The following is a 20,764-nucleotide window of genomic DNA, read 5'->3' as shown; positions in this document are numbered from 1 at the left end:
GCGTATAGCTGTTGGTGGAGAGCTACTCAAAGCTTATTGGGAGTTTAAGTATTCTCCTACATACCTTTGGAGACATTGAGAAGGGAGATCCCTTGTTTTGCTAAAAATGAAAAAAAAATTAATCACATTGAGCAAAATTGAAAAAAAATAATAAATCACATTGAGCAATGAAATCATAACCGAAACTTAAGAAAACGACCCCGTACCTCATGTAAAGAATCTGCACCGTTCCTTTCACTGTCTGTGAAAACATAAAGCATACAGATTATCACAATGACCACGTGAGGACGGGCGGTTCATTGCATACTCCAGCGGATGTGCACGTCTCTTAATACATTTGGTGCATATTCATTGTGAAATCTGTGTCTGGTTATGAGCGGACGTATACAGTGGCGTGAAAAAGCGTTTGCCCCCTTCCTGATTTCCTATTTTTTTACATGTTTCTCACACTTAAATGTTGAGATCACGAAACGAATTTAAATAATAGACAAAGATAACACAAGTAAACAAAAAAATGCAGTTTTTAAATGAAAGTCTTTATTTATAAAGGTTAAAAGAAATCCAAACCTACAGGGACATGTGTGAAAAAGTGATTGCCCCCCCCCCACCTTAAAACATAAATTAACTGTGGTTTATCACATATTTGGGAAGCTGAGTTCAATTTCCCTAGCCACACACAGGCCTGATTACTGACACACCTGTTCTTTATCAAGAAATCACTTAAATAGGACCTGCCTGACAAAGTGAAGTAGACCAAAAGATCCTCAAAAGCTAGACATCATGCTGCGATCCAAAGAAATTAGGGAACAAATGAGAAAAAGTAATTGAGATCTATCGGTCTGGAAAAAAACATTTCTAAAGCTTTAGGGCTCCAGCGAATCACAGTGAAAGGCATTATCTACAAATAGTGAAAACATGGAACAGTGGTAAACCTTCCCAGAGGTGGCAGGGCGACCAAAATTACCCCAAGAGCGCAGCGATGACTCATCCAAGAGGTCACAAAAGACCCCACAACAACACCCAATGAACTGCAGGCCTTACTTGCCTCAGTTAATATCAGTGTTTATGACTCAACCGTAAGAAAAATACTGGGCAAAAATGGCATGCATGGCAGAGTTCCAAGACGAAAACCACTTCTGGGCAAAAAGACCATAAAGGCTTGTCTCATTTTTGGCAGAAAATATTTTGATGATCGCCAAGACTTTTGGGAGAATACTCTGTGGACTGACAAGACAAAAGTTGAACTTTTTGGAAGGTGTATGTCCCATAACATCTGGTGTAGAAGTAACACAGCATTTCAGAAAAGGAACATCACACCAACAGTAAAATATGGTGGTGGTAGTGTGATGGTCTGGGGCTGTTTTGCTGCTTCAGGACCTGGAAAACTTGCTATGGTAAATGGAACCATGAATTCTGCTGTCTACTTAAAAATCCTGAAGGAGAATGTCTGGCCATCTGTTTGTGACTTCAAGATGAAGTGCACTTGGGTTATGCAGCAGAACAATTATCCAAAACACACCAGCAAGTCCACCTCTGAATGGCGTAAGAAATACAAAGTTAAGACTTTGGAGTGGCCTAGTCAAAGCCATGACCTTAATCCGTTTGAGATGCTGTGGCGTGACCTTAAAAAGGCAGCTCATGCTTGGAAACCTCCAATGTGGCTGAATTACAACAATTTTGCAAAGATGAGTGTGCTAAAATTCCTCCAGAGCGTTGTAAAAGACTCATTGCCAGTTATCGCAAATGCTTGATTGCAGTTTTGCTGCTAAGGGCGGCCCAACCAATTATTAGGTTTAGGGGGCAATCACTTTTTCACACAGGGCCATGTAGGTTTGGATTTCTTTTTCCCTTAATAATAAAGACCTTCATTTAAAAACTGCATTTTTTGTTTACTTGTGTTATCTTTGTCTCATATTTACATTTGTTTTGTGATCTGAAACATTTAAGTGTGACAAACATGCAAAAGAATAGGAAATCAGGAAGGGGGCAAACATTTTTTCACACCACTATATGTGCGCCATTATTCACGCCAAGATCTGGCATGAATTATAGTAAATCTTTTAGGCCCCCCAGGTGAACCCTTTTCTAGGTACCTCTGAAAAGTGGTGAGGAAAATGCAAATTGACAAAAAGTCAAAAACTATTGCACCCATGTGTTGGGAACCATAATTCACACCAAATTATAAAAGATATCCAAGCTGCCGAGTTTCTTCCCCTCTCACTAAGCTACACCCCCTTTTTAAGCTACTTTTAAAAGTGGCGACAGAAGAGCATATTGTTGCAAATTACTAAGCAAATCCTATAACTTGCAACTGCAGAATGGGTCTCATTGTCTAATAAGAACAAGCAGATAAAACTGAAATTTTTTTTTTATTTAACCAATTTTTGCCATTTTTCCCCAATTTAGCTCATTTACCTAGTGCTCCCAACCTCTGTGTGACTGCATTACAATATTGGGGCATAAAATATGGACAGTCAGCATTTGTGACTCAACAGTAAAAAAAAAAAAAAAAAAAAAAAAAGAAAAAAAAAAAACTTCCTAATTACACCATATATACATTACAGAAGGCTCCCACCATATATGTAAACCTTAGTATGGTGGGAACTGTTCACGTGAAAAGTACGGTAGTTCCGGTCGACTACTATAATATACAGGAAAGGACTTCCTCAATGGGTAGAGATTCCCACAGTCTAAAAAAAACACAAACTGGACTTCCCTTACTTTAATTTGGGAAATAACACAGAAAAAGATGGTCACATCATACAGCATAGTATAGTATGATATATCATTATAAAGGGGGCTGGCTTTTCTTAAGGAGACCGGAAAACTTGATTTGCACAATAATCGTGAGAAAAGGTTATGAATTTACAGGGAAACTCCATCAAAAACTGTTGTTTGCTAAAAAATAAAATCAGGATGTTGTCTGCAGGTGATGGCATAAGATCTGGTAATGGGATCAGTTGCAGCTTCGCTTTCCACCATTTTGTTTTTTTCCCCGAAACAAACCAACCTCCGAGCTCCCAGGGCCCTGCCCATCGTTCCACCCCTGAACATCAATTTCTCTTTCCTAATGGGGCTACTTATGAACTCTACAGTCAGCTTAATCGTGGGCAGTAGAAACATTCATGGTCTGGTGGTCTCACATGTAGGATATCATCTCCTTATATTCTGCTGGTGACGCCTACTTGAGGAGGAGGGGGGGTGGGGGGCTCGCTTTCCGTCAGGGTCACAGACAGACAGGAGAAAAGCCATTACCTGCTACACTCCCTTCTGCGTGCAATTTGCCCAGGTGTCCCGGTTTCGACATTCTTATTTCTGTAGACAGAAAATGAGACGTTTGATCAGAAATCAAGTTTACAGATATATTTATAGATAGTGCTGATATATACAGTACAGACCAAAAGTTTGGACACACCTTCTCATTTAAAGATTTTTCTGTATTTTCATGACTTTGAAAATTGTACATTCACACTGAAGGCATCGAAACTAGGAATTAACACATGTGGAATTATATACTTAACAAAAAAGTGTGAAACAACTGAAAATATGTCTTATATTCTAGGTTCTTCAAAGTAGCCACCTTTTGCTTTGATGACTGCTTTGCACACTCTTTATGAGCTTCAAGAGGTAGTCACCGGAAATGGTCTTCCAACAATCTTGAAGGAGTTCCCAGAGATGCTTAGCACTTGTTGGCCCTTTTGCCTTCACTCTGCGGTCCAGCTCACCCCAAACCATCTCGATTGGGTTCAGGTCTGGTGACTGTGGAGGCCAGGTCATCTGGCGTAGCACCCCATCACTCTCCTTCTTGGTCAAATAGCCCTTACACAGCCTGGAGGTGTGTTTGGGGTCACTGTCCTGTTGAAAAATAAATGATGGTCCAACTATACGCAAACCGGATGGAATAGCATGCCACTGCAAGATGTTGTGGTAGCCATGCTTTTTCAGTATGCCTTCAATTTTGAATAAATCCCCAACAGTGTCACCAGCAAAGCACCCCCACACCATCACACCTCCTCCTCCATGCTTCATGGTGGGAACCAGGCATGTAGAGTCCATCCGTTCACCTTTTCTGCGTCGCACAAAGACACGGTGGTTGGAACCAAAGATCTCAAATTTGGACTCATCAGAACAAAGCACAGATTTCCACTGGTCTAATGTCCATTCCTTGTGTTCTTTAGCCCAAAACAAGTCTCTTCTGCTTGTTGCCTGTCCTTAGCAGTGGTTTCCTAGCAGCTATTTTACCATGAAGGCCTGCTGCACAAAGTCTCCTCTTAACAGTTGTTGTAGAGATGTGTCTGCTGCTAGAACTCTGTGTGGCATTGACCTGGTCTCTAATCTGAGCTGTTGTTAACCGGCGATTCCTGAGGCTGGTGACTCGGATAAACTTATCCTCAGAAGCAGAGGTGACTCTTGGTCTTTCTTTCCTGGGGCGGTCCTCATGTGAGCCAGTTTCTTTGTAGCGCTTGATGGTTTTTGCAACTGCACTTGGGGACACTTTCAAAGTTTGCCCATTTTTTCGGACTGACTGACCTTCATGTCGTACAGTAATGATGGCCACTCATTTTTCTTTACTTAGCTGCTTTTTTCTTGCCATAATACAAATTCTAACAGTCTATTCAGGAGGACTATCAGCTGTGTATCCACCTGACTTCTGCACAACACAACTGATGGTCCCAACCCCATTTATAAGGCAAGAAATCCCACTTATTAAACCTGACAGGGCACACCTGTGAAGTGAAAACCATTTCCGGTGACTACCTCTTGAAGCTCATGAAGAGAATGCCAAGAGTGTGCAAAGCAGTCATCAAAGCAAAAGGTGGCTACTTTGAAGAACCTAGAATATAAGACATATTTTCAGTTGTGTCACACTTTTTTGTTAAGTATATTATTCCACATGTGTTAATTCTTAGTTTTGATGCCTTCAGTGTGAATGTACAATTTTCAAAGTCATGAAAATACAGAAAAATCTTTAAATGAGAAGGTGTGTCCAAACATTTGGTCTGTACTGTAGTTATGGCCGAAAGTGTTGTCACTCTTTAAATTGTTCCAGAAAATCAAGTATTTCTCCCAGAAAATTATTGCAATTACACATCCCAGAAATGAATGGAAACAAAGCGCTGGAAAGTTCTGAAGTGGCAGCAAAGAGTCCGGATCTAAATCTCATTGATCACCTGTGGAGAAATCTTAAAATTGCTGTTGGGAGAAGACGCTGTCAAGCACTGTGTAGGAAAGACTAAGTGCAACACAAAAGGGAAGAGGGGAAGGGAGCCCAGACTTTAGGGAAAGGGGGGCGTGGAGAGCTCCTAGGCTGATCTGATATCACTCTGTCTCGCCTACCGTCCGTATATTGGTTCTTCACCAATCGCCGCACAGGAACCTACCGCTGTATTTCCCTTTATCCTTGGCCCTAGATAGGGAAGGGGGGGTGAGCACTAGTCGATCTCCACTAATTAAAGACCACAAAAAGGAGACAAACATGGGGAAAAGTAGCTTAGCTTGAGCCGACTTCAGAGAGATAACTCCAAATGTCCTCCTAGCACCAGAGAAGTAGAAAGCAGTCTGAAATAGCTCCAAGCGTTCACAAGGAAACATGTGAATATCACCAGCACCTTCCTGATGCAAAGTGAAACTATTTAAACACCCAGGCCAGGGTGTCAATTAGAGCAGGAAGGAAGTAGCTGCTGGATCCTAGAGTAAAACACCTAAGAAGCTGCCTGTAATGCCAAAAGAAGAATCTTCTGCAACCAACTGCAGGGCAACTGTCACATCTGAAACACCTGTGACAGAAGCCTTCAAATATGAGAGACCAGGAGCAGTTTGCAAAAGATGAGTGGTCCAAAATTCCAGATGAGATTGTTGATATTTTTCAACAATTTTGGTTCTCAAGTCCTCAGACAGTTCTCTCTTCCTCTTTTTGTTCTCCATACTTAGTGTGGTACACACAGACACACTATGCAAAGACTGACTCAACTTCTCCCCTTTTTATCTGGTTTCATGTTTGATTTTCATATTGCCCACACCTGTTACTTGCCACAGGTGAGTTTGAACGAGCAACATACTTCATTTTCTACAGCAAATTTAAACGGTGCCAACACTTTCGGCCATGCCTGTAGATCTATTTTGCCCACACATTGAATATTCTCCATTCGAATTGAAGCTGGAAACACCTGTGACTTTTTCTAGTTTAAAGGGGTTTTCCAGAATTTAGGAAAAAAAATGAATGGACTGGACTGAAAAAAAAAAAAAAAGAAGAAACTATACTTTTCTCTTCAATCACATGCTGCAACCCTCTGGTGGTCCCCAATGGTCTCGGCTTACTACCTACAGATATGATATCCCATACGTCATTCATATGACCACTAAAGCCAATTGCCGGCCTCCGTGTTGATACCACGTGACAGCTGAAGCAGTAATTGGCTGCAACAGTCACATGATCGCTAAAGGAGGGAAGTGATAAGCAGCAGCGCTCATGTGAATGCTGCAAAGAACAAGCAGAGACCAACATGGACTGGGGGGGCGAAGCAATTTTAGAGGTTTAGGTGATTTTTTTTTTTTTTTTTAATTTATTTAACCCATTTATTTTTCATAAATCTTGCAAAACCCCTTCAATGTATAAAACTTGCTTTGAAGATTTTTATTTCTACCTTGGACTTGGACCATTATGGGATGGAAGGATTGTGATAATAAAAGACGATTCCCTATGGACAGCGCGTAGAGTCCATTATATAACTGCCTGACCACGTCACCCCACAGCCTTCTGTTCTGCCGACAGCCTCCCCGTGGTTCATTACTAGCCAGATCCTAATATTAAAGGACTGAGGACCTACTGAACAAACACAGGGCAGTAAGGAGAAGGGGAAGCTTCATGGTTTTTATTGCATTCTCTTCTCCGTTTTCTATTTCTTCTTAAATTTCTGTACGATATATGTATAAAAACACTGGAGCAAAAATATAAAAAGCACAGAATATAGGAAACAAAAAGTAGATACTCATAAATATTCCAAAGCGCGCTGCACCCGATCCATCCGACACTGGGAACATAACAGCAGGAAGAAATACATATAAGACATGCAGCAGTAATGCACAAACGGACAGGACTGAGCGGTGTATAATGGTGACATCATAAGCCTTAAGTTGTGGGGTTTACTGATTTTCTCAAGGAGGCTGATGGGGGAACTCTCACTTCTGCTTCTGGTTTCCCTGCTATAAGCCGATTTACCGAAAAATAAACTAAAAATACACACGGCACTTAAGAAACACCACAGTGTCCCATGCAGCATGCACATAGACACATCTCCCTGTAGCCAGAACTGTAACATTATTCTGCCTGTTCACATTACATTTCAGGTCTGGCGATACTGTAGAGAAGGGACTAATGACCAATCTAGGTAAATTATATGCATCATAGCCCCATCCAGACCTATAAGGCAGAATAGTGAGCACAGCTCTGGAGTATAATGCAGGATGTAACTCAGGATCAGTAATGTAATGTATGTACACAGTGACTGCACCAGCAGAATAGTGAGTGAAGCTCTGGAGTATAATACAGGATGTAACTCAGGATCAGTAATGTAATGCATGTACACAGTGACTGCACCAGCAGAATAGTGAGTGCAGCTCTGGAGTATAATACAGGATGTAACTAAGGATCAGCAATGTATGTACACAGTGACTGCACCAGCAGAATAGTGAGTGCGGCTCTGGAGTATAATACAGGATGTAACTCAGGATCAGTACAGGATCAGTAATGTAATGTATGTACACGGTGAGTGCACCAGCAGAATAGAGAGTGCAGCTCTGGAGTATAATACAGGATGTAACTCAGGATCAGTAATGTACTGTATGTACACAGTGACTGCACCAGCAGAATAGTGAGTGCAGCTCTGGAGTATAATACAGGATGTAACTCAGGATCAGCAATGTAATGTATGTACACAGTGACTGCACCAGCAGAATAGTGAGTGCAGCTCTGGAGTATAATACAGGATGTAACTCAGGATCAGTAATGTACTGTATGTACACAGTGACTGCACCAGCAGAATAGTGAGTGCAGCTCTGGAGTATAATACAGGATGTAACTCAGGATCAGCAATGTAATGTATGTACACAGTGACTGCACCAGCAGAATAGTGAGTGCAGCTCTGGAGTATAATACAGGATGTAACTCAGGATCAGTACTGTAATGTAGTAATCTAAATGATTCACTGTTTATAGTTGGTCTTTGAAGGTCATTACAAAAATATATCCCAATATATGGCGGGTCAAGATTTCAATCTACTTCAGACTTCAGCACATCCATCAAAAAAGTGTTATGAAAAGACTCTAAAGATCTGCAGAAAATTATCAAAACTGTGTTTTTTGATCATCCCAGGTTTAGTAGGGTTTAGGCTGTGTTCACATATAGTTGTTATGTTTTGGTGTGAACACGTCCTTAAAGCAGCCAACTGAAAACTCGACATTTAGCACGATGTGGGGGTCACATGTCCTTATTTTTGCAGCACATTTTGCATCTGTCTAGACTGGAGATAAGATGTCATCATCCATTAAATATATCAGTCTGCATCACTTTTACAGTATTTTTTTAACTAGTTTGTTGATGCACTGATCTGACCGGACTAATACAAACAGATGGAAACTGCTACATTTCTGCATCAAATTGTATCTCATGGAAAATACATTTTTTTCCCCATTTCAATCCTTTATGTTCTTTTGACATACTGAACCAAGAAGTGCCAATTACCAGTGCATCCGCCAATTAAGAGAAGCACAATATAGTACTATAAAGCGGTAATTCATATCACTGCACAGCGGTGTTTGCTTGTCTATATTACAGCCGATCGCAGGATTCGTGACTTGAAATAACAGCTTTATAGGGGACATATGTGATGTTGCTGGTTCGTAAGACCCCTGGTTGGGCTGGGATTTACAAACCTGATACAGATGTGAAAATATGATGTTCACACACCATGGTTTTTTTCTGCGTCGATTTTCTGCAGCAAAATCTGATCGCTTGCCAGGAGGTTGTTCAGGATTTTTGTTGCTGTTTTCTTGCTTTTTTTTTTTTACTGTCCTTTTGTCTCTGTTATACATGTACATAGAGTTCAGTGGTAAAAAAAAAATCTCATTCTGGTTCATGACAAAAAATGCTGAAAACTTGACACCTGCGTTTTTTCAGCATTTTTTTCAACACACATTACTTCTAATGGGTGAATAAGTAACATGCTCTATATTAAAAAAACAAACAAACATGCAAAGCACTAAATCCTGAACAAAAAAAAAACCATGACGTGTGCATGAGATTTCTGGAATCTCATAGACTTGGCTGGTACTTACATAACGCAGCTGAAAGTTTACATTAAAAAAACGCATCAAAACACACTGAGAATACCATGATGTGTGAACATAGCCTTAGGCGGGTTTTTTTTTGCTGCTTTTTTATACAAATTTATGCAAATTTTAAGCTGCGTTTTCTAGTACCAGCAAAAGGTATGAGATTTTCAGAAATCTCATGCACACACATTGGTGTTTTTTTCTGACTGAATTTGAAAACTGCAGCATGTCACTTCTTTCAGTGTTTTTTCAGCATTTTTTCACCTACAGAAAGTAGTAAGTGCAAAAATGCATGTATTCTGTTTTGCTGTGTTTTTAGTGAAAAAAAGCAGGTACAGCAGTATGTGAAACAAATTATTTCTTTTTTATTTTTTCAAGTTTAAACCATAATGTCTTATCTCCTCACCTGAGATGGCAGTTAGGATTTGTACAGTTTAATTAAATTAGTGATATGTCTAAAGTAAACATTGGCCAACAAAGGTGTGAAATTAAACAATACCTGACCAAGAGCTGACCAAAGTGTGAAAGTAAACAATATCCTATGTCTCTGTCAATGTCTTAGGTAAACTATTCCTGACCAGTTCACCTCCCCCACTGTTACATTTGTAATTGTGTATTTTTTCGTTGAACTCATTAACTTTTTTGTTCAGAATAGTCACTTTTTTCAGACAATCTTTTTCCACTAAATAATTTGATCAAATTGCCCTTTTTTCCCAAAAATGGTTTTATGGTTTCACATATGTCTTTTATTGGTGACCTGTATTCATGCTTCTGTGGTGGAACCAAAACTGACCTTTGGGATCCTGAAAAATACAGCAAAAACGCAACAAAACCTGCTTTTTTTGGAAGCAGCTTCTTTACCGTCAAGAGAGCAGATTTTGCCTGCAGAAAAAAACGCAACGTGTGAACGTAGCCTTAGGATACGAGCACAGAGGGGTTTTTTTTTTGAAGCAATCAAAAGACGCGTTATCTAATGGAATAACCTTCAGGGAATGAAGAAGAGTTTAAGTGTTTTTGCAAGTTTTATTATTTTGTTTTTGTAGCCTTTTGATTGGACAGTTCCTATTTTGAAGCTTTATGCTTCAAAAGGAGTGATATGCATTTTTCACTTGCGGAAGAAAAACTGTTCAAAAAGCCTAAACCTATGAACAGCAGAGTCGTTTAGGAACAGTTTTTCAAGCATTTTTTTTTAGCAATTTTTCAGGTGCATCTGCTCCTAAAGACTATTAAAAAAAAACCTCTGTACAATTTCTTAGGAGATTGATCCTAGTGTGTGTATTGTAGATTGTCAGCTCTGTTGGCGATAGGCACCAACAAGCTGCAGGAAGAGATCTCTGCCTGGCGCAGAGGTCGTCCAAGGACCGCAGCTGGAGACGATACTAGTAGACGGTGGAGTCAGTACTTTCGCAGTCTCATACATCAATAAGACGCAGCGTTTAACACTTACACTTCCGAAAACTTCCCACAGCTGCTGTGCCCCAATGACCTCCGAGTCCTAGGTACCTGTGCCCTCCACTGACCTCGCCAACCCTCCTCTCACCTGTTGCCCAATGATTAGAGATCACCATGATGAGAAGTGGAAGCTGCAAGCAGAGCAGAGATCACAGGAGATGTAAGAAAGTAATGAAGCAGACAGCATGTAGGAACTAACCCTCCCACACTCGCTGTTAACCCCAATTCTGCCACACTCCCTGCATCAACCAATGAGCGGACAAGGTTCAAGCTATTGTGAAACTACAAGTCCCAGCAGCCTATGAACTGTCAGGTCAGGCTGTAGTTTTACAACAGCTAGAGAACTAAAGAGATGGAAAGTTATAGTCTTATTGGAACTGTGTAATAGAGAATTACTCTGTAAGGCGACGTTCCCACCATGAGTTTTTCACGCTGCATATTTATGGAAACCTATTTTACTTAATGGGTGCAGCAAATCTGCAACACCAAGGGAACGTAGCCTTGAGTGATCCTCAAAATCAGAGTAGCCAGTAAAAAAAAAAGTTGGAATAATTTGCACTAAATTTTTTAAAAGAAGCACGTCTTTTTTTTTCTTTTAGGCTCGACCTAAAATCAAACAATTCAATCTATACCTGATGTGTTGATTTGCAGCAAAAATGCAAACCACTGTCCCAGTTTTTTTCTTGCACTTTTGAAACTGAAGAATGGAGAGAAAGTTTCAAACTTTTGTGAAAAGTTTCAATTTTTTTTTTCCCCCATTGTTTCGGCACGATGCAATTTACAAATCTGTATCTAGGGGCATTGGATAAAGACTTGTAGGATTGTATTGGGTATATATTGCATCTATTATAGGGGGTCATGTAGATATTTTGCATTGGAGCCTCCAGTCACTTCTTACCCACTTCTGAGCCCATTTATTATAACAAGTCTGATTTCCTGATTTTCACACTTTTTATAACAAGTGTAATAATCAGTCTGGGTGGATTCGCCGTCATTATTTCCTGCTCGTGTGTTCACGGTATTAAGCCGACATTCCCTAGAGCCCGGTACTAACGTGTTCGCTAATAGACCTGCTGCATAATTGATAGCGTTCCTGTACATTTGTGCATAGCCCCGCCGCTGTACTGTAATTTCTATGATTGATCAACTGTGATATTCCTAAAGGATTAACCAGAATACTGTCAATTTATCCATACAGAAATACCAAGATTATGTTCCCCGGAGATGTTCACAAGCTATTGTCTTATTGCACATGTTACCTAGAAAACGTGGTATGTCATTAACTGTACTTATGTCACCACTGGTTATAAAGGTAGGTCCACACATGGCAGATTTTTATTTTTTTTTGTGAATCATCTGCATGTTTTAGATGCAGATTTTTTGGGGGCATTTATCATGGGTTTTGCCCATTGAAAAAGGTGAAATATTGCATGGATGGGATTTGTAAAAATACATATATTTCTTATTAGTGCTGCATTCAGTTAGAAGAAAGCAGGCAGGGCGTTACATGCTGTGACTGTATGGCAGCGCTCGGTGTGTTCGTTGGAGCGTGGGACAGTCCCTTAAACCACATCCTGCAATAACAGAGTGACTTGGAGCAGGTCCCTCCCAGCAGAGGGTGACATGACGATAGAGCGAGCACCTGTATCTGACTCCAGAGAGCGCCACTGTGACGAACTACACTTACGATTAGGGCCGGCGTCACCACCCGGGGCCCTGGACAAATAGGGGGACCCACTCGTCGTCGGGGACACCGGCACTTGCCATGTCTTGACCAGTGGCAGTAGACAATGTGCCCCCCTCTCAGCATTGTACTTTCAACTATTTTGGCATCCTGGATGCCAATACAGTTGAAAACAATGATAGGAGAGGGAGTTGTCACTTATGCTTCCTCTCCTATCATTCCCCCTCTGCGTCTGAGCCCTGTGCCATCTCAGCGCAGAGGACGCTATGATGTTGTGACGCCCCTGAGGGTTCAGTCGCCATAGAGGTACTGCACCTCACCCAGAGGTGTGGTGTCTCCTTCTCTCAGGTAAGGAGGGAGTGCTGCCCGGAACCCCAACACCCACATTCAACACTACACTGCTCCAGGCCGGCTGGAGGGGCAACATGCGTGCGCAGAGCTGAGTCCTGACCCTGGCTGGAGTGGGGGGAACCCAGAGTTAGGGGGAACCAGTAGTGGGTGTGGGTGGAGGAAGCAGTTTAGGGGAGCACCATTGAAGGAGGTATAAAAAGGGAAGCCTGGTGGCAGATCAGACAGTAGGACAGTCAGTGGAGAACAGTCTGGGAGCAGAGTCTCTTTAGGAGCTCTGCTCCGCAAGTAGGGCCCAGTCCTAGAGGCCAGGAGGGGAGCAAAGGAGTAGGCTCCAATCTACAGAAGGGATCCCAGGGGGGTACGGTGAGTGCAGGACGGCACCCGTACACCCTGAGTCTGTCAGAAGACAGAGGGATCGTAGGCCGCAAGAAGGGGACCGGCCCCTGGACCAGTCGTGTAACTCCAAGTCTCGGCTGGAAAAAACGGAGGCTTCTGGCTTATATAGTCTGTTGCCGAAGCCGCATTCTAATCCCCAGGAGGGTCAAGCAGGTCCGGGAACTCTGATGCACAGGAGGGACCTCAGAGCACCCGCGCGGGATTGAGAGTGGGAAGCGCAGGGCAGGAGGGAGAAAGACCCAGCGTGAAGACGGTCTAGCTAGGAACACAAGAAAGTGGGGTTCCGTCAGGTGCTCCTAACCTACCTGAGGAAGAGCTGAACCCCCGGTCTGGTGAATGCAGCGCGACGTGGGAGGCTGACACCTGTACAGTGCACCAGCGGAACTGTCATAAGAACTGTGAGTAAAGACTCGGATGACTGCACCGTACTGCCTCCGTCCATTCTTTCATCTGCGCCATCTTTCCCTCCCTGCACGACAACGCCCAGCGCAACTCACACTACCTACACTGCCCTGGAGCTAGCTCTACCTGTAGAGAGCCACGCCATCCCTGCTGCCGTAACACCAGCTCCAGAGGACTGCTCCACAGCGGCGGCTCCCTTTAGCCGCATTCCACAGGTGGCGTAACGATCTTTAAAAATCCCTTATAAATACAACCCCCCTTTTGGGTGACCGCCCTGGGCCATGGACCGGGCCAGCCACCGTGATATTCCCCACCGGCAACCAGACGCCCGGCTGCCGAGTACCCCACGGCCCTGGGGGCGCTTCAATGTCACTACAGCGTGCCCTCTGTGCTGAGCACTGCACAGGGTCAAAAGACGCCGAGGAGACCGGCGCAGCGGGGGAACGAGGAGAGCTGAGTATTTGTTTAATTATTTTTCATGTATGAAGCATTAAATTGGGCCCATTATACTGTATGGAGGACTATGTGGGGCCCATTATACTGTATGGAGGACTATGTGGGGCCCATTACACTGTATGGAGGACAATTTGGGGCTCATTATTCTGTATAGAGGAATATGTGGGGCCCATTACACTGTATGGAGGACTATGTGGGGCCATTATACTGTATGGAGCACTATGTGGGGTCCATTATTCTATATGGAGGACTATGTGGGACCCATTACACTGTATGGAGGACTATTTGGGACCATTATACTGTATGAAGGACTATGTGGGGCCCATTATACTGTATGGAGGACTATGTGGGGCCCATTACACTGTATGGAGGACTATGTGGGGCCATTATACTGTAGAGGACTATGTGGGGCCATTATACTGTATGGAGGACTATGTGGGGCCATTATACTGTATGGAGCACTATGTGGGGTACATTATTCTATATGGAGGACTATGTGGGGCCCAGTACACTGTATGGAGGACTATTTGGGACCATTATACTATATGGAGGACTATGTGGGGTCCATTATTCTGTATGGAGGACTATGTGGGGCCCATTATACTGTATGGAGGACTATGTGGTGCCCATATTACTGTATGGAGGACTATGTGAGTCCCATTATTCTGTATGGAGGACTATGTGGGGCCCATTATTCTGTATGGAGGACTATGTGGGGCCCATTATTCTGTATGGAGGACTATGTGGGGCCCATTATTCTGTATGGAGGACTATGTGTGGCTCATTATTCTGTATGGAGGACTATGTGTGGCTCATTATTCTGTATGGAGGACTATGTGGGGCCATTATACTGTATGGAGGATTATGTGGGCCCATGATTCTGTATGGAGGACTATGTGGGGCCATTATACTGTATGGAGAACTATGTGGGGCCATTATTCTGTATGGAGGACTATGTGGGGCCCATTATTCTGTATTGAGGACTTTGTGGGGCCATTATTCTGTAGGGAGCACTATGTGGGGGCAATTATTCTGTATGGAGGACTGTGTGGGGCCATTATACAGTATGGAGCACTAAGTGGGGCCCATTATACTGTATTGAGCACTATGTGGGGCCATTATACTGTATGGAGCACTATGTGGGGTACATTATTCTATATGGAGGACTATGTGGGGCCCATTACACTGTATGGAGGACTATTTGGGACCATTATACTATATGGAGGACTATGTGGGGCCCATTATTCTGTATGGAGGACTATGTGGGGCCCATTATACTGTATGGAGGACTATGTGGTGCCCATATTACTGTATGGAGGACTATGTGAGGCCCATTATTCTGTATGGAGGACTATGTGGGGCCCATTATTCTGTATGGAGGACTATGTGGGGCCCATTATTCTGTATGGAGGACTATGTGGGGCCCATTATACTGTATGGAGGACTATGTGGTGCCCATATTACTGTATGGAGGACTATGTGAGGCCCATTATTCTGTATGGAGGACTATGTGGGGCCCATTATTCTGTATGGAGGACTATGTGGGGCCCATTATTCTGTATGGAGGACTATGTGTGGCTCATTATTCTGTATGGAGGACTATGTGTGGCTCATTATTCTGTATGGAGGACTATGTGGGGCCATTATACTGTATGGAGGACTATGTGGGCCCATTATTCTGTATGGAGGACTATGTGGGGCCATTATACTGTATGGAGAACTATGTGGGGCCATTATTCTGTATGGAGGACTATGTGGGGCCCATTATTCTGTATTGAGGACTTTGTGGGGCCATTATTCTGTAGGGAGCACTATGTGGGGGCAATTATTCTGTATGGAGGACTATGTGGGGCCATTATACAGTATGGAGCACTAAGTGGGGCCCATTATACTGTATTGAGCACTATGTGGGGCCCATTATACTGTATGGAGCACTTTGTGGGGCCCATTATACAAATGAAGCCCCATGTGGGGCCCATTATACTGTATGGAGCAATATATGAAGCCCATCATACTGTATGGAGTAATATATGGGGCCCATCATACTGTATGGAGGACTATGTGGGGCCATTATTCTGTAAGGAGCACTATGTGGGCCCATTATTCTGTATAGAGCACTATGTGGGGCCCATTATACTGTATGGAGGACTATATGGGGCCCATTATACTGTATGGAGAACTATGTTGGGCCCATTATACTGTATGGAGGACTATGTGGGGCCCATTATACTGTATGGAGGACTATGTTGGGCCCATTATACTGTATGGAGGACTATGTGGGTCCCATTATACTGTATGGAGGACTATGTGGGGCCCATTATACTGTATGGAGGACTATGTGGGGCCTATTGTACTGTATGGAGCACTATGTGGGGCCCATTATACTGAATGGAGCAATATAGGTGGCCCCATTATACTGTATGGAGGACTCTTTCACCTGGAGCCCACGAAAACCTGTAGCCTGTCCTGTGTATGAAATTTGATATGAATCAGCATCCAAGTACTGATGATATGGGCTGAGCAGGGGTCTGCTGTGCAAAATGGGCATTTGCAAAGAAAAGAGCGGACCAAGGGCAAAAATCAAAGTGGACCCCCTCTTTTCCGATGCTGGTAATGCCCTTAGCTCTGAGAAGGATAGCCAAAATTAATTTGCCAGCTTTAGATGAGCGTGGTGGAGCAAAACTTCCATTAGTGCTTTCTATCTTGATATATAGTTTATGACCAGAGAGGCCTTCAAGGGCTCATTCAGATGTCCATTTTTCATGGATAGTACTCATACCTGTAATAGTGATTTTTCATGGACCGAGCAGTCTGCGCAAAATCGCAAAGCCATGTCCAATATCGATCCGATTGCTGGTTCAAAATTGGTAACGCAAATATATGGATCCATGAAAAAAATTGGAGCGCACTCAGTAGACAGGAGAAGGTGGAGAAACTTTTTTCTTCATATACAAGAAACGCTGATGAAACTCTGTTAGTTTTTATCATATGTGAAAAAAAAAAACAGACATGTGAATGAGGTCTTAATCACATTTATGTCGAGTGGTAGAAATGAATGCAAGCTTTTAGAACACTTCTCTGTGTCAGTGAACTGGAACGGTATTCACACTGTAGGGTATGTTCAAACTGCATTGTTATCAGTCAAAATTGTCCGTTTTTCAAGCAGAAGATGCTGGAGGACTCACTCCTTATCTCTGACGCTTTATAATCCTGAGCATGTATTTTGTGTTAGCATTTTTTGGTCGTTCCTGAAGTGCTCTGTCAATTGTTCCCCTCCCCCAGCCCACCCCGCCATTTTTTTCCCAACACGTTTCCAGGGTCTTTTTATTGCCGTTTTTTTTTTTTTTTTACATTTTCTCAAATTCTTTAAGCGATGAATAAAACATCTTTTTAGCCTTCCCATTGATTTCTATTGTACGGTATGTAGCGTCAGGAAAGAATGGAAACGTTGCATCTTATAATCTCTTGGCGTCTTTGAAAGACTGAAGCATTTAAAAGACGCTGAAAAGCTTGAATGTGTGAACAGCAAGTTGAAACAAATAGGACGATTCCTTTGAGCTTTTTTGAGCGCTTTTTTTGGACTTTTTTTTTTTTTTTATGAGAGGAGCCGGAAAAAGTTGCAGTGTGAACACAACCTTAATGTTTAGATCAAACTGTGTTTTATGAATCAAGATCAAAGTATTCTGACTATATATAATATTCCATTGCACTCTTTGTGTGACACCAGAAACCTCTCTAATTCCAATGAGCCGTGGCTCTATATATGAGTTTTACGCAGAGTAAACCCTCGTCCTTTCTGGTCAGGCACCCAGGGCCGATCTTCACCACAGCAGTTGTAACATCCAGGATCTCACCACATACAGCATTACCCAAGCCACAAACCACAGATACACGAGGCTGGAGCCGCTGCCTTTCTGGATAGAAATCCCTACACTTAGTACAACACATGCAGCACTAAGAAGTTACCATACAAATATACATGCCGCAGGTTATGTTCACCCATGCAAATTTCGGCACAGGTTGCTCACCAAAACATTAGCCTGACCCTTTTCCCAGAAGAAGTACAGACATTAAAGTAAATCCCTGAGTGCGGTCAGTTCATTGCAGTCTTTTCATTAGTCTGGCTGCAATTAAAAGCCGCGTTTGTAAATCTTAATGTTCGGCGCCGCAGCTGCCCCCTGAGACTATTTGCTTCCAGTCACACTATAATAAAGTGATCGGGAAATATAAGTCCTGGATCTGTCTCATGTAAAGCTTTTTACTCCTGGGTGCAGTAGTTCTTTTGTATATAGGTTACAATATCTGCATGATAATCATTACAGTCAGTGTCGGACTCGGTTGGCAAAGGCCCACCGGTAACATTGATTTTCGGGGCCTCATGCAAAAATAACCTGAGTCTAGTACACAAATATACTTTTGCTTCTATGTAATATTGACTTGGCTAGCTTGTTTAATTAATTATTGGAACATGATTTACACTTTGCTGAAAAAAAAAGTAAGTATAATAGCGCTGCTCATTAACACTCCTTCACAGGAGCAGCCTACCAGAGGATTCTCCTGTTCCCCCGATCAGCCAGTCCAAGCCTGATTACACTGTTCACACTGTCATCCAGCTGAGGCCTCTTTCACAGATCCAGATATTTCCGGTCCTGGAAAAACCAGTACCAGAGATATCCGTGTCCACGTGTCCGTGTGCACCTGTCTGACAACCGTACTGGCACTTGGGAATCAGCATTACAGGTAGCGCTGTTCACAAGCGCCGGGTGCTGAACATCATTGTTCCCTGCTGGCGCTCTGATCAGCGGATCTGAGTGTGCATGTGTATGGAGGAGTCGAAAGAGACGGCTGTTCTGACAGCTATTGACAGAGCACAATCACCTTAAAGGGGTAGAAACACCTGGCTGCTTTATTTCATAAACAGTGCCACTCTTGACCATGGTAGTGTATGGCATTGCAGCTCAGCCCCTTTGAAGTGAATGGATGTGAACTGCAATACCATGTACAACCCGTGGTCAGGGGTGGCGCTGTTTCTTGAAATAAAGCATTCGTCATTCTAATCCTGGACAAACCTTCTACTACCATCCAGAACGCGGCATCATAATCTAATGGATCTATTTCTTAAAGGAGAGTCCACAAATAATTTGTGGCAAGTCAAGGTCACCTCCAAATATTGATGTGTTGACCTTTAGGGACCATTGCTATGCCAGAATATGGGCCCCAAACCCCCCCCCCCTCCTGGAGACAGTATAATGCAGTTTTATCATTCTATTCATGAACCAGGAGGCTCAGTATGAAAAACGCTTTAAATCCATACCGGTTGTGGAACGATAGTATGACAAGGAAAAAAAAAAAAAAAACGATGGCCCCGAATCATCATTTGAATTTTTTTTTTTAATCACCCTTCTCTTTGGTCTTTGTCGCCATATTTGTGCCAAATTCTTCAAAATAGCCACTTGTGAATTTTGCACAAAAAACGGGTCTTCTTTATTTTTGCCTGTAACCTTTTTTTTCACGCCTTGTTTTACGAGCAAAAGTTGTGTCAAAATAACCGGTGTACATAAAATCAAGCCGGGCGATTGAAAAGACTTTTTAAAAAATTGCAAATGATGGATTAGTGATGAATGTAAAAAGGCGAACACATATCAAATGGACTTTAAAAATGACAAATTAAAAGAAAAACAGGCGAAAAACGCCAAAAAGTAGGCAAAAAACAAGCGCAAAAACACTAAAAAAAATAAATAAATAAAGTCCTATATATATTTGGAATGCAGAAAAAAATTACAAATTGATTTGATGAGTAAAATACCGGTTATAAAGGCGCCAACCGCATGCAAATTACAGATTTGGCTATCGTCACTACCCCACGGGTCATTGGGGTATTTTTGACTCCCTGATATGTCCGCGCCGATGTCACTTTTATTGAAGATGTTACACATATCCCTGTGACTACATCCTGGTGGTTACCATAGTTACACTTCTGACCAATCGCAAAGCAGCGGCTGACCCTTCCTGTGCAACAAAGTGACAAATACAGAGATACAATGTATCATATGGATTCACGTATAAAAAAAAGAAGTATACAATGTACACTGACACATATGACCGGGATACCATGACATAGCCTTCTGCACTTCTCTCTTTATGTACAGTGTATATAACAATGTACTATATACCGTACATATGCATAAATATATACTAATATAATATGTATATACAAGATAGGTAAAGTAAATATTTAGTTCTATATAATAATACAAGCTAAAAACAAAGCAGTAAGTAACTGAAAATGATTAATATTTGAGATTGATGTCAGTGCAATACCAGCACTGGCCAGCAGAGGGCACTGTAAGACTACGTTTTGATGATGGACTAAGCAGGGAAGAGGATGTAGTCCCTGGTACCCACCATCCACCTTCACTCTGCTTTCTTCCTGGGTCTACCAGTGTTTGTCTCCATGTACTCCTCCCTCTATTATTCTATATTTTTTTATCTACTGGACCTGCTTCCATTCACTTTGCCGCACACATTTTATCTTCTCTGAATGCAAGCTATAATATAAGGAGCAGGTCACAGAGCAGCTGCGAGCGTGCAGGCGGTCAGACACACAAGTGTAGGAAGCAAGGAGACAGACACAATGTAATAAGAGTGAGCTTACAGGCCCAGCTATAGCAACCACAGACGTATAATAAAGAG

General features: G+C 42.4%; 1 protein-coding gene across 3 annotated transcripts in view; it reads right to left on the bottom strand.

Moving 5' to 3' along the window:
• The window catches only part of POU2F2 (POU class 2 homeobox 2), a 148,355-nt gene that overhangs the window by 42,434 nt on the left and 85,157 nt on the right, over window positions 1-20,764 (bottom strand). For all 3 annotated transcript variants that reach the window (XM_073655883.1, XM_073655884.1, XM_073655885.1), the window contains 3 exons: window positions 3,256-3,315; window positions 207-241; window positions 65-100 (listed from right to left, as the gene is read on the bottom strand). In XM_073655883.1, the coding sequence (XP_073511984.1) occupies window positions 65-100; window positions 207-241; window positions 3,256-3,315 (131 nt within the window). The remainder of the gene's footprint in view (window positions 1-64; window positions 101-206; window positions 242-3,255; window positions 3,316-20,764) is intronic.

The sequence above is a fragment of the Phyllobates terribilis genome, unplaced genomic scaffold (assembly GCF_046119375.1).
Source record: "Phyllobates terribilis strain yellow unplaced genomic scaffold, ASM4611937v1 Scaffold_12__6_contigs__length_324123572, whole genome shotgun sequence".
In the NCBI taxonomy this organism is placed as follows: Eukaryota; Metazoa; Chordata; class Amphibia; order Anura; family Dendrobatidae; genus Phyllobates; species Phyllobates terribilis.
This window is presented reverse-complemented; position numbering and strand designations above follow the sequence as displayed.